General features: G+C 41.4%; 2 protein-coding genes across 2 annotated transcripts; both read right to left on the reverse strand.

The window, feature by feature from the left end:
* Positions 1-208: 208 nt before the first annotated feature.
* On the reverse strand, positions 209-7,452 carry LOC106561363 (putative polypeptide N-acetylgalactosaminyltransferase 8). The gene is made up of 11 exons (XM_014125236.3): positions 6,679-7,452; positions 6,044-6,290; positions 5,730-5,896; positions 5,464-5,647; positions 5,166-5,363; positions 3,869-3,983; positions 3,514-3,699; positions 3,190-3,327; positions 1,055-1,150; positions 792-959; positions 209-570 (listed from the first exon to the last, which is right to left on the reverse strand). Exons 1-11 carry the CDS (start codon positions 6,968-6,970, stop codon positions 436-438), a joined length of 1,926 nt encoding a protein of 641 aa, XP_013980711.2. The 5' UTR covers positions 6,971-7,452; the 3' UTR covers positions 209-435.
* A 303-nt stretch (positions 7,453-7,755) lies between these two features.
* On the reverse strand, positions 7,756-11,826 carry ndufa9a (NADH:ubiquinone oxidoreductase subunit A9a). The gene is made up of 11 exons (XM_014125241.3): positions 11,722-11,826; positions 11,186-11,356; positions 10,434-10,531; positions 10,206-10,297; positions 9,783-9,924; positions 9,573-9,675; positions 9,167-9,237; positions 9,018-9,094; positions 8,562-8,657; positions 8,239-8,305; positions 7,756-8,054 (listed from the first exon to the last, which is right to left on the reverse strand). Exons 1-11 carry the CDS (start codon positions 11,774-11,776, stop codon positions 7,884-7,886), a joined length of 1,143 nt encoding a protein of 380 aa, XP_013980716.1. The 5' UTR covers positions 11,777-11,826; the 3' UTR covers positions 7,756-7,883.
* Between the last annotated feature and the right edge of the window lie 1,957 nt (positions 11,827-13,783).

Raw genomic sequence — 13,783 nt, forward strand, 5'->3', positions numbered from 1 at the left:
TAGAAAAATTCCAAGTGGGAGAATACTTTCGCTAGCCACTGTATTTTATGAATGACATAACATGAGGAACAATGACAAGAAAGCAATGCTAAGACCCCCCAAAATATTTTTGTGTGTATGCATTCAATATACAGTGCATGGTACATGTTAGTTTATTATGTACACATTGGTAGCTAAAAGCTGAAAATCAGAACCACCATCAACAAGATTATTTTACAATGCAATCTTTTATTCTGTCTGTTTGTGTCATGTTTTTCAAGAGAAAGAGAATAATGCAATTGTCTACATTGGATGTTTGTTGTCAATACCCTGCATAAAATCAATTTTGTATTTTCTTTTGGCAAGATATTGTTTGAAACAGTTATGATAGATAACACAAATGTCACATCTAGAATTTCAGGAATGTGACCCCAACAACTTGTCCATGGGGGTGTTTTAGAACTCTCTTATGACATGTTGAATTCTCCAGTTTTGCCCAGTGCATTGTTGGATGACCAGCATATAGTATGAGTTTTGTCCCTGGGCAATCTCAAGACACCTATTTGTGTGTGTGTTCCTGATGGCTTGACCCTGGAAAAACAAACGTATATATAAAATAACTTTGGATGAACTTTGCATGCTTGTTAAGTGAATGCTGTTATGAATAAGGCTTTGATGGAACTGTGTTTGGGTGTGGTGCATAGACCACTGTTCTAGAGCACAGTTTGGACAGGACCGAGTAGAGGAAACCCTGCTCAAGAAGAAAGCTCTAAAATGTATGATCTTGACCCAGAGGTCTGATTACAGGTTACCTGTTGGAAATCCCAGTGCTTGTGTAGTCCCCTCTCCGTTGCCAGCTTACAATCATGCAGCGTTGGTGTATTTCCAGTGCCAGGATCAACTAGACACCGGTTGTTGTTGTACTTGTGAGACTTAATCCCACCCACGTAGATCTCCCCATCAGTGTTGTAATAACATTGCTGTGGAAAATAACATTATTCAACAGACAGGGAGAACGGATTGTTTGGCACAAAATGATATAATACACAGACACATACACAGAATACAAACATACCTGTGGTGGATAGAAATGACATCCATAAAGAAGGGGTATATTCCCAGGGACAGTCCCCTCATCAATACAATGGCTCTGCAGGAGGTCATTCTGCAGCTGGAGATGCAAGAAGAAGGTGTGTTTAGGCAAGAATATTTGGTGGTACACTAATTCCCTCTTTTCACTACCGTGCCCAGCCAAACCAAACTGTACCGGCTCTTGATATTTTCTTTTCACATTGCCCTTTATACCATGGTGGATCTGTAACCAGGCCTTCTCAGTACAGGTACAGTGAGGGAAAAAAATATTTGATCCCATGCTGATTTTGTACGTTTGCCCACTGACAAAGAAATGATCAGTCTATAATTTTAATGGTAGGTTTATTTGAACAGTGAGATACAGAATAACAACAAAAAAATCCAGAAAAACACATGTCAAAAATGTTATAAATTGATTTGCATTTTAATGAGGGAAATAAGTATTTGACCCCTCTGCAAAACATGACTTAGTACTTGGTGGCAAAACCCTTGTTGGCAATCACAGAGGTCAGACCTTTCTTGTAGTTGGCCACCAGGTTTGCACACATCTCAGGAGGGATTTTGTCCCACTCCTCTTTGCAGATCTTCTCCAAGTCATTAAGGTTCCGAGGCTGACGTTTGGCAACTCAAACCTTCAGCTCCCTCCACAGATTTTCTATGGGAGTAAGGTCTGGAGACTGGCTAGGCCACTCCAGGACCTTAATGTGCTTCTTCTTGAGCCACTCCTTTGTTGCCTTGGCCGTGTGTTTTGGGTCATTGTCATGCTGGAAAACCCATCCATGACCCATTTTCTATGCCCTGGCTGAGGGAAGGAGGTTCTCACCCAAGATTTGACGGTACATGGCCCCGTCCATCGTCCCTTTGATGCGGTGAAGTTGTCCTGTCCCCTTAGCAGAAAAACACAGGATTTCAGTCCTTCACGGCGTAGTGTGTTACCAATTGTTTTCTTGGTGACTATGGTCCCAGCTGCCTTGAGATCATTGACAAGATCCTCCCGTGTAGTTCTGGGTTGATTCCTCACCGTTCTCATGATCATTGTAACTCCGCGAGGTGAGATCTTGCATGGAGCCCAAGGCCGAGGGAGATTGACAGTTATTTTGTGTTTCTTCCATTTGCGAATAATCGCACCAACTGTTGTCACCTTCTCACCAAGCTGCTTGGCGATGGTCTTGTAGCCCATTCCAGCCTTGTGTAGGTCTACAATCTTGTCCCTGACATCCTTGGAGAGCTCTTTGGTCTTGGCCATGGTGGAGAGTTTGGAATCTGATTGATTGATTGCTTCTGTGGACAGGTGTCTTTTATACAGGTAACAAGCTGAGATTAGGAGCACTCTCTAATCTCAGCTCGTTACCTGTATAAAATTTTAAAAAGCCAGAAATCTTTCTGATTGAGAGGGGGTCAAATACTTATTTCCCTCCTTAAAATGCAAATCAATTTATAACATTTTTGACATGTGTTTTTCTGGATTTTTTTGTTGTTATTCTATCTCTCACTGTTCAAATAAACCTACCATTAAAATTATAGACTGATCATTTCTTTGTCAGTGGGCAAACGTACAAAATCAGCAGGGGATCAAATACTTTTTTCCCTCACTGTAGGTTTGGCTCCATAGTTTGAACCAGTAGACAGTATGCTATGCGTTCACTAAGAAGATATGTTTCCATGACTATTAGGCTGCGTTTAGACTGGCAGCTCAATACTGATTTGTAACTTTTTTTTGCGTTTTTAATTATTTTTTTTGACAAATCAGATCAGCTCTGAAAAAGATCTGATGTGATTGGTCAAAAGATCAATTAGTGAAAAAAATATCAGAATTGGGCTGCCTGTCTAAACGCCTGATTGTTTAGTTTTATGACTGCTTAATAAATATCCACCATCAAATTAGAACATTTGATTGTTACAACTGTTTGTCATAGTGCGTCTTTGTTTTAGTGTGCTGCTACTGCAACCATGAAAATAATGGAATAGAATTATATACCATTAGACCTTTGAACTCATTTGGTTAAACATTGTTTGGCATTTACCTAGCAAATATCAGAGTGATAAAGTGTTGTCAAAGTTATAATTCTGTACATTGTATTAATCTGGTGAGGGAATTAGTAATAATGTAACCCTTACTCCTCCATAGGCCACTAGCTCCCCCCAGGTGGCCAGTGTAGGATACACGTTATCCAGGTACCACTTGAAGGGCTTACATTCAAGCTTTTCTCTGAGCTTCTTCCTCTCTGACACATCGCCGATATCAATCCCATGATCCTAGGAGGCATACATCACAAAAATAATACTGTTAGAAAAACATCTCATCAAAATGATTTCCACAGGCTATTTATAGGAAAGAAAGATTGTCTTGTTTTTTCGTTGCCCGACCCACAGAGGTTTATGGGCAATTCCAGTCAGTGTAATTCCGTTTCCATGGAATTGCCCTCATCTCGATTTCCCTACCTTCAACGGAAGATTCCAAGCAATGTTCACATTACTTTTGTAGTCATCCATCCAGATCGCAGCTACCCTCAGTGCATTCCTTCTCATGATGTAACTCAGGTCAGGTGCGTAAGGTTTGTGTGCCCTCTCAATGTGGGCGATCTTAGAACAAGGCACTACCTCTATGCTTCCTCCACACAGCCACACCTGGAATAAAACATATTATTGAAGATATGAGACAAAACATACTCTGAAATGTGCTTGTAAAATGACAAAAATCTAATACATACCCAACTGAGGACAATTTCCTTAGTTACTTGACATCAGATATTGTAATTTGTGCAGCCATTACGCCATGGTAGCCAGCTCAACCTACCCTGATCCCCAGCTCAACATTCTCTCCTCCATAGATTTTCATTCCACCATCAAGTACCCCAATCTCTCCAAGGAAAAGTCGATGTGCCACAAAAATACCCATGACAGAAGGACTCCTATAAAAAAAAAAGGTCAGTGAGTGATTATGTGGAACCAACCAGGAAGTAAAAGCACTGCTACAAGAAGTAGGAGCTACAACAGACACACAATACACATCATTGAAATCAATTCTACACTGAAAAAACATGCAACAATTTCAAAGATTTTACAGAGTTAAAGTTCATATAAGAAAATCAAGTCAATTGTTCGCTGTAGCTTATGCCTGCCCATACCATAACCCCACCGCCACCATGGGGCACTGTTCACAATGTTGACATCAGCAAACTGCTCAACCCACACGACACCGTCTGCCATCTGCCCGGTACAGTTGAAACCCGTATTCATCCGTGAAGAGCACACTTCTCCAGCTTGCCAGTGGTCATCGAAGGTGAGCATTTGCCCACTGAAATCGGTTACGATGCCGAACTGCAGTCAGGTCAAGACCCTGGTGAGGATGACGAGCAAGCAGTTGAGCTTCCCTGAGACAGTTTCTGACAGTTTGTGCAGAAATATTTTGGGTTGTGCAAACCCACAGTTTCATCAGCTATCTGGGTAGCTGGTCTCAGATGATCCCACAGGTGAAGAAGCCAGATGTGGAGGTCCTGGGCTGGCGTGGTTACACATGGTCTACGGTTGTTAGGCCGGTTGGATGTACTGCCAAATTCTCTAAAACGATGTTGGAGGTGGCTTATGGTAGAGAAATTAACATTAAATTATCTGGCAACAGCTCTGGTGGAAATTCCTGCAGTCAGCATGCCAATTGCACGCACGCTGCCTCAAAACTTGAGACATCTGTGGCATTGTGTTGTGTGACAAACTGCACATTTTAGAGTGACCTTTTATTGCCCCCAGCACAAGGAGCACCCATGTAATGATCATACTGTTTAATCAGATTCTTGATAATCCATCCACCTGATTATCTTGGCAAATGAGAAATGCTCACTAACAGGAATGTAAAGAAATTTGTGTACAAAATTTGAGAGAAATAAGCTTTTTGTGTGTATGTAAAATTTCTGGGATCTTTTATTTCAGCTCATGAAACATGGGACCAACACATTACATGTTGCATTTATATTTTTGTTCAGTGTACATGGTATTCTTCTGCAATTCCTATTGACTGCTACTAATTAATACAGAACATATGAGACAATAAGTCTCATAGTGATGGGGCTGGATGCTACATAGTGGACGTCACTTACTTCCCTGGTTGTGATTCGTCATGGAGCTCGTTCCACTCTGGTCTGAAGGACTCATACATGCACCACAGGGGCCAGTCAAAACCGTGTGCATTGGCCCAGTAATGCTCCACATGCAGGTCATCAAAACCGACCTTGTCAAACACAGGAGTCACCACAGTGGTCCTGTTTGCTTTGATCCTGGCCAGCAGTGGCTCTGCCCTGTAAACGTGGACAAAAACAAAGGTCAATCAATCAAAGACAAGCAGACAGATGCTGCCCAAGTAATGTATGGGAAACACCATACACACATGGCACTTACCACCCCACGTTGACTTCAATGTGGGCATCCAGAATGGCCACTGTATCGGCGGTGGCGTGCTCCCACCCTGAGATGCGGGCCTGAGTCACTCCCATCTGCTGCTTGTGTCTCACCCTTTTTATAAGGCCCGGCCTTTCCTTGTTGATGAGCTCTATGTAGGCAGCTAGTTTTTCTCCCAGGTCCTCTGTGGAGAGAAGAAATTCATAATCAAGACTATCGACAAATACTTACTCCACTAGTAATGGAATGGTGACTGTGAGATGCACCATTGGAGCTGTGGTCGTCCACCAGAATGATTTCTCTTAGCAGGTGTTCAGGGGTTCGGTTGATGATGCTGCAGATTGCCCTCTTAATGATAGACAGGGCCTCGTCCAGGTAGATCAATACCACAGCAATACTAGGAAGGTCCTTGGGGTATTTCTTCTGCAAACATCTGAGTGTTGAGAGATTATTTAGAAGGCATACCACCACCTGTGCTTTGTGTCTTACCATTTATCAGACAGTAATATTTAAATGTCCTCCTCATTTCATCAAGTCATGACCATAGCAAAGTTACAGTCCTGATTACAGTTGGTTTAACCTGTTGTCTCGTGTATCTGGCAGCTCTCTGTTGAGTGGCAGTTGGTCACTCAAGAAGACGTTGTATCCATATCTCTGGAACAGGGCCTCGGCCTCTCTCTGCTCCTCCTCTGAGAGGTCATCACCCCACTTTGTAAACAGGTTGGAGTTGGGATACAACTTGGGCACCACCATCTTCTTTGCCTCTGTTACCACAACTTCTTCCCTTGTTGGGGGGTCTTTCTGATATTTAGATTCTATTAATTCAGCTGTGGACAAAATGCTCACAAGTATTACTGATGCCACTGAGGAAAACTATGTGACAATGTTATTGGCATGAGTGGCATCTATCAGTAGAAGACGAACAACAATACGAACCAATTCCCTTTTGTTCTTAAGTAACACTTGATTTTACAGTATTTCTGAGTCACTGGCAGATTAATTTAATGATTGACTGACAATGACTGGATTATTTTAGCTCATATGCAGAAGCATATTACCCATGCAACATAACATACATATTGCAGATATGCATTACAAGTCACAATCCCCCCAAAAATCACTGTGCATATTGTCATGTACTTCAGTAAAGAATACTGAAATGCAAAGAATGTATGTCAAGATGGCGATTGAGAACACTTACATAGAAACACTTACATAGTTTGTTGAGGTTCTTTTCAATTCTCTCCAGTCTCGTCATCAGCACAGTATTCTGATCCTTGGCAGTCTCTTTTTGGTGAAGCCTTTTTGTATTGGAAGTGGAACTCACTGCCTGTTTCATATAGACAATATACATGATGAGAGGAATAATGGCTCCAAACGTGATTCCCACTCCTCGCAGGACGTTGAGCTTCATTGCTACCTGTAGACAACCAGCCTGGTTACGTCCCTTTGTCAGATACATTGATTCGGTAACTGTGCCCTCTAAAGACGTTACAACTCCCTCCATATAATGCCATAAAATACTTCTTATCTAATCAACAAAGAATACATGTGCCTATAAAAAAAAGAAAGCGAATCACCATTGATTTACTTCATTAACAGTTATGGAGAGTTGACAAGGTAGATCAACTGTTAACATAACACATTACAAAGAAAAGGCACAATAATTTAATACCAAGATTTCAACAGCCACGCTGTTTTCATCAGGCTATAATGACAAACACTGCGGGTCACTAGTTTATATAGTGTCAAAGGACACAAACAGATGTCTGTAATCATGGCTTGATTTCTGTGGCTTGATTTCATTGTTCGATTTACAAATATCAATAGCACATATACAAAAGCATAAATGGATAACATACATTCATAAACAATTAGGCTACATCATATAGGCCTACAAACACAAGCATGATTACACAAACACACATGTTAAGACCAGATATGTGATGTAGAACATCATTGATAACTGCTGAGGGAAACGTGGACATAACAGTTGAAATCTAATCAGTTGGTGTGGAGGTGGAGACTTGGTGTGTAGTGGGACTGTGGGAGGGGCTCCATAAAAACAGATCGTGAGTTACTGGAGGAAAGAATAGATTGCTGAACCTTGCTGACTCAAAGTCCTAAAACACCGTTCAGATGGTGGTTTCAAAGTACATCTCCTCAATAAATAGTGATGCACATGTTACGTTAGATGGGAGTGTGTTAAGGTGACTGATTATTTACACTTATAGATTTTTTGCTACACAATGAATGTTGTTTTAATGGATCCATGGAATCATAACGATAAAATAGTTTTAGACGATCATCTGTTATTTATTTATGTACAGCGTATTTGTAAAAGAAGACAGCACATTTGTATAGGAGGATCAGCATGTGGCTATGGTGGTGGTGTTGGGCGGTCAGACAAGACGGGCTACTCAATAGTTGACTGTCTTGGCTGGCTTGGTATCGGCCAACTCAGCCTCCAAGAAGCGGAAGCGGCGATGGCGACGCAGGACCTCGATGGCCTTCTGCTCTACGGAGGCAGGGATAATGCCTAGGTCCTCCAAGCCAGGAAGCCCTGGATACTTCATATCTGTGGTGTGGAACTGGAACAAACACATTCAGGTCATTACACAAATCCAAGACAAAGTTTAAACATATTTCCTTCATTCACATTTCTTCAACATGTGGCCAACAACATGAAAGAAAATTCCAATTTACCTTCATTTGTATAAAATTAGCTTTTTACAAAGATGCTTATAATTTGCTGTTTATGTTGCATTTTCTTACCCGATCAACTTTGTCAGGAGTTGTCCAAGGCTCGAATGGGTTCATTGCAAAGAAACGTGCAACAAGACTGAAACCAGAGAAAAAAGGTAAGACATGTTTACCATACCGTATCTGATAGTATTGCATTTAAACAAACCAACAGGTTCCTTGTTCCTTGCCACGTCACATCCACTGGTCAAACTTGAGGCTTTTTGTGTTCTAAACATACTAACAGCTTGGCACACCACTTCATCAGTCAGCCTATAATAGTACGTACACAGTTCATTTTCCTCCCGAGGGTCATTTAAGATACCATGCAGAACCAGAAGCCGGTGCATACTCACTGATAGAGAGGGCGTGGGAGAGGGTAGGGCACAAAGGGCCTGTGTGCAACAGCATACACGTACTCCACCAGGTCATGAAGGAGATAACGGTTTGGTCTGTGTGGCAGGAAAACAAAACTAACCAAAAGGCTGACAAACATTTTGGTTGCTACATCTCTAAATTCTGCTGGTTGACGTGTCTAAATAATGTACTGCATGTGTGAACATGAAACTGCCATTACACAATCATATATTTTATTCCATACCCTGGGTGAGTACAAGATACAAACCCATGCAATAAAGCAACTCATCTAGTCGAATAATCGTTTTTATGATTTATACTAGGTTCACCTAGTTGTTGATAATGAGCAGTTTCAAATTAATGGATAGAATTTTACTTCACTTCCTGAACTGACTGGAAATGCAATTGACATCCCTAAAAAACAGCCAAAAGTCAAGCCCATTTCAAGTCCTTACCCAACTAGTGCATATGTCTTGCCATTGGCATCAGGGTCCTTGATGGCATTGATGATAGCCTTGGCCACATCTACCACCTGAAAAGAGCAGACACAGAGTGAGTCTTGAGTAACAGACATGGCTGACAACATGAGATCAGACACACTCACATGAACAGGCTGCTTCACCGTCTTCTTCCCCATGGAAATGAGAGGCACAGCTTTCCCAAACCAGCGCATGTCTGTGTAACAAAGGAAAAAACAAACATTCAAACAATGACTGAACTCATCCCCTTTTAAACAATAATAGCATTGCATCAAAACCAATTGGAGCCAATACCTCACCTTACAAAATCATTATTTTGGTTTGTTTTGCCAATATACTGAAAATTCAAGTGTTCAACAGCCCCCTCAACAGTTTGCAGTCCTATACAGTCAACAGAGGCTGTGTAATTATGCCAACAATACAGACACTGTCTACTTAAGAGTTCTGACAGATCACATTTAAATCTTATTTAACTTTTTAACCGTTTTTACTCTGGGCCACACGGAAATGAACTATGCTCTGCTTATTTACTGGCAAAATGGTTGAAGAATCTGTCCTCCCTTCCAAACATCTCAGCAGGCTTCATGATGATGGCATCAGGGAATTCATCTCTCACAGCCGTCTCACCTACTGCCTACAAGGTTACATCATACACATTACATGATATTTCTGCACAATGACATGCCAGAAAGAAATATGTCCAAGAAAGAGAGTTCAACAGAGCTCTGCATTAGCCAGTACCTTATTCCTAAGGTATTTGGAGGGGCTGCGGATGTCAGCGTTGAGGTGAGATATATGGATCAGCTTTGTGATGCCTGCCTCCCGGGTGGCTTTGGCAATCTGCTGAGGGATGCTCACGTAGGTGTCCTCAAAGGGATAGTTCCTTTATACAGATAGAAAGAGGAAGAACAGAACACTGAGTAAAGCCAAGTACAACAAACGTTTCGCAGAAAGTCATAATATAAGTGTTCCTAATGGTGGAAGCAGGGTTGAGGTTCTTTGCTCCACTAAGGAGTAACTCAAGCCTCTGGTGTAGTTAAAAGTAGGTTGATTCATATAGTGATGGAGTAACTCCTTATGTGAATGTTCACCACCAGTGGGTTCTTTTTAGGAACCATGTACTTTTCTAAAATATGTTTGTGTATACAGTCAGTTGGGCCATACTTGGTTTCCCACTCTCGTCCCACCAGGTTGATGACCACATTGGAGTGAGCCAATGCTTTTCTGATAGAATCCTTGTTCCTGGCATCCCACTCCTGAAATATAGCAAGGTGGAGTGCACATATGAGGCTTGAGGGTAACCTGGCATGAGAAAAAAACAACACTTAGCTAACAAATGAAGAGATTTGAAAGTGAAGTGACGTCACATCTGATAAATAGTATTTTTATCACCATAAAGATGATCTGTCCTAGATCCCCCATGGGCCTGAGATACATGAGGTCATACTGGTCACACCGGTGAGGAATCACAATCTGAGAACCCATACGACCTACAAAACCAACAGACAGGTCAACAAACACATAACTGCCCCATAGGAAACACAAGTATGCAGTCACTGCAGTGTAAACAAAGAGGATTGTCACAAAACCAAATAAATTAATGCATCCCTCACAATCACATATAAACATAAGAAATAAGTTGAAGAAGACCACAGAGCTGCCATGTTTTAAATTTTTTTTTTTATTTAACTAGGCAAGTCAGTTAAGAACAAATTCTTATTTACACTGATGGCCTACCAAAAGGCAAAATACCTCCTGCGGGTATGGGAGCTGGGATAAAAAAACAAATAACATAAATATAGGACAAAACACACATCACGACAAGAGAGACAACACTACATAAAGAGAAACCTAAGACAACAACATAACATGGCAACAGCATGGTAGCGAACACAACATGGCAACAACATGGTAGCAACACAACATGGCAACAACATGGTAGCAGCACAACATGGCAACAACATGGTAGCAACACAACATGGCAACAACACAACATGGCAACAACATGGTAGCAACACAACATGGCAACAACATGGTAGCAACACAACATGGCAACAACATGGTAGCAACACAACATGGCAACAACATGGTAATTTGAAAGGTTATCATCTGAAGGCTTCGGGACTGATGATGGTGAAACTCACCCAGGCGGTTGACAACATATCTTCCCAGGAAGCCGGTGGCTCCGAAGACTGTGGCTGCTACCCCACTGGAGGAGGAGCGCCCCCCTTTCCCTCTGGGGATGACAGCATGGTGGACCGTTCTCTGCTGGACTGTCACAGGGACGGCTGATAGCACCACACGGGAGCAGGAACCTGCAGGGGGGAGCAGTACAAGCAGAGGGGGTGGGGAATATCTGATGGTTGTACTGTATTCAAAATGCCAACATCACAAATGATCAACCAACCAAAAACATAGGCCTTCTTAGCAAAAATGTCTGTGGCACAAACTGATATCTGATATATGACATGGTGCTAGAAATTAGACAACTAGTCGTATTCGTAAGCAAGAGCTAGCTAACCGGCTAACTTAGGTCATATCACAAAAAGGGTCACAGAGGGTAGCAATGTCGCTTTAAAACTATTATATGTTCAGATTAAACATTCTTTCAACTATCTCTCAACAGTGCAGTTATCGGTGCATTTCTATCATATAAAAGTGCATGTCTTGTGTTACTCACTTGAAAACCTGGGAAGGACACTCGCAGGACGGCTAACGAGCGCAGCGGCCGCCATGTTTATTCTCTGAAAGCGCTTCTTTGTACGGCAAGTCAGAAGGTTCTGGGTTTTGCGTGATTTAATGGATTCGTTTGTTTGAGAGCGTTATAATTTCAACATGTTGGCAATGTAACAATATTTTGCTATATTGTAATCACTATTCTGAAATATAACCAGCCAGCCAGGGACTAACCTAACATATCAGGCGTAAACTATATATACTGTTTCCACTTATATTCTCATTCAATAGTGTAACTCTTTAATCTTTTGTGACTAAGCTAGGTTTCCATCCCATTGGCGACAGATTTTCAATCGAATATTCTAAAATCCGTATAAAAACAATATGCTAATTTTCCCACCAGAGATTTGTTTCCATCAAATTGACTTGTTGGGGATAAAAACTGCGAGTGATGACGTGGTCCACATACAAATACCTTTCGCGGTAAAATTCCCATGTAACGAATAAAAAATACAAGTTAAATGGGTTTCCATCGCATTTCCAACTCTACTGATGGTGTTCTCACCCAAAAATGTTGCGTGATATAGAGTGTGCCCACTCTGGTATTTGCACGTGCTCTCTAGTCTAGCCAACATCTCGTAAATATAGTGCGGCTAGGCCATAGCCTATGATGAGATTATTATGGACTAAAAAGTGAGTTTATTTTTATTTGTCAAACGGCAGCCAAGCATCGATAATCATGTAGCCAGAATAAGACCCTCGATGTTTATTGGAAAGGAGCATCAAGCTCATCATCTTCATCATCTTCAAATGTTCGGTCTACTAAACAACTATTGATTTAAAACAAAGCAGAGTTATCGAAGTCGCAAAGAAAACAGGCGCTGCCTCCATCCACTATTCCAGAACCATTGCAACTTCAACATTTCAACATCATCTAATCACCTATGCTTAGTCTAATACAGTGACAACAAAAATATGCCAACAACGATTTAGTCCAATCAATTTAAGCTAAATATGATGTGGCTGTCCATGGTACTGATTTATCTGTGTGTGTTGTGTGCGTGTTCGTGAGTGCTTGCTTGTAGAAAAAAACAGTTTGACTCACCCTACCTGTACAGACATGCCAATGCCATCCTCTTTCATGTTACCTAAACCGACTCTGTCATCACCTTGCACTTTCACCACCCTGTGAAGTTCACCATCATTTATTCAATCTGTAGCCTGAACAAATTGAACATTTGAACATCTAGGCCATGTGCTGTTATAATCTCCACCCGGCACAGCCAGAAGAGGACTGGCCACCCCTCATAGCCTGGTTCCTCTCTCGGTTTCTTCCTAGGTTTTGGCCTTTCTAGGGAGCCACCGTGCTTCTACACCTGCATTGCTTGCTGTTTGGGGTTTTAGGCTGGGTTTCTGTACAGCACTTTGAGATATCAGCTGATGTAAGAAGGGCTATATAAATAAATTTGATTTGATTTAGCCTAATAAACTGCATGCTTTCGGACCACACAACATGTAATCGCGTGACTCCAAGTTTACTTCGATATGATTGATGGTTATTACGTTAATATTTGCGCATAATAGCGTTTCCACTGAAATTTCTCGCATATTACATTTTACCGACACAAAAATATCTCACCTTGCCCAGCGTATTTTGTTTTGTCGACTTTTGTAATGTATACCAACAGATGTTGTTTCCATCAGGCCTGTCATTTATCCGACATGTACTATACCCACATAAATTTGGATGGAAACCTGGTTACAGTCAATTAATTTAGTTGTCTACCCCATTAAGATACATACAGATTATGGTGACTCTCCCTGTAAACTTATGTAGCCAGGTCATTTATCAGATGCAAGGAAAATGACAGCATACATTTCACAAAACACTGTACCTCATCATTACAGCTACAAAGAGGTTATGTCACCAATACCAGGATGTTCTGGTCTATATGCTCTATTTTCTTTGTCATTATGTTGACTTCTAGAAACTGCCATGGGATAACACAAAATTATGCGATTCCCTCACTGAATGTTTCCTGGCAAGCTACAGTATATCATTGATT

The sequence above is a fragment of the Salmo salar genome, chromosome 10, assembly GCF_965601325.2.
Source record: "Salmo salar chromosome 10, fSalSal1, whole genome shotgun sequence".
Classification (NCBI taxonomy): domain Eukaryota; kingdom Metazoa; phylum Chordata; class Actinopteri; order Salmoniformes; family Salmonidae; genus Salmo; species Salmo salar.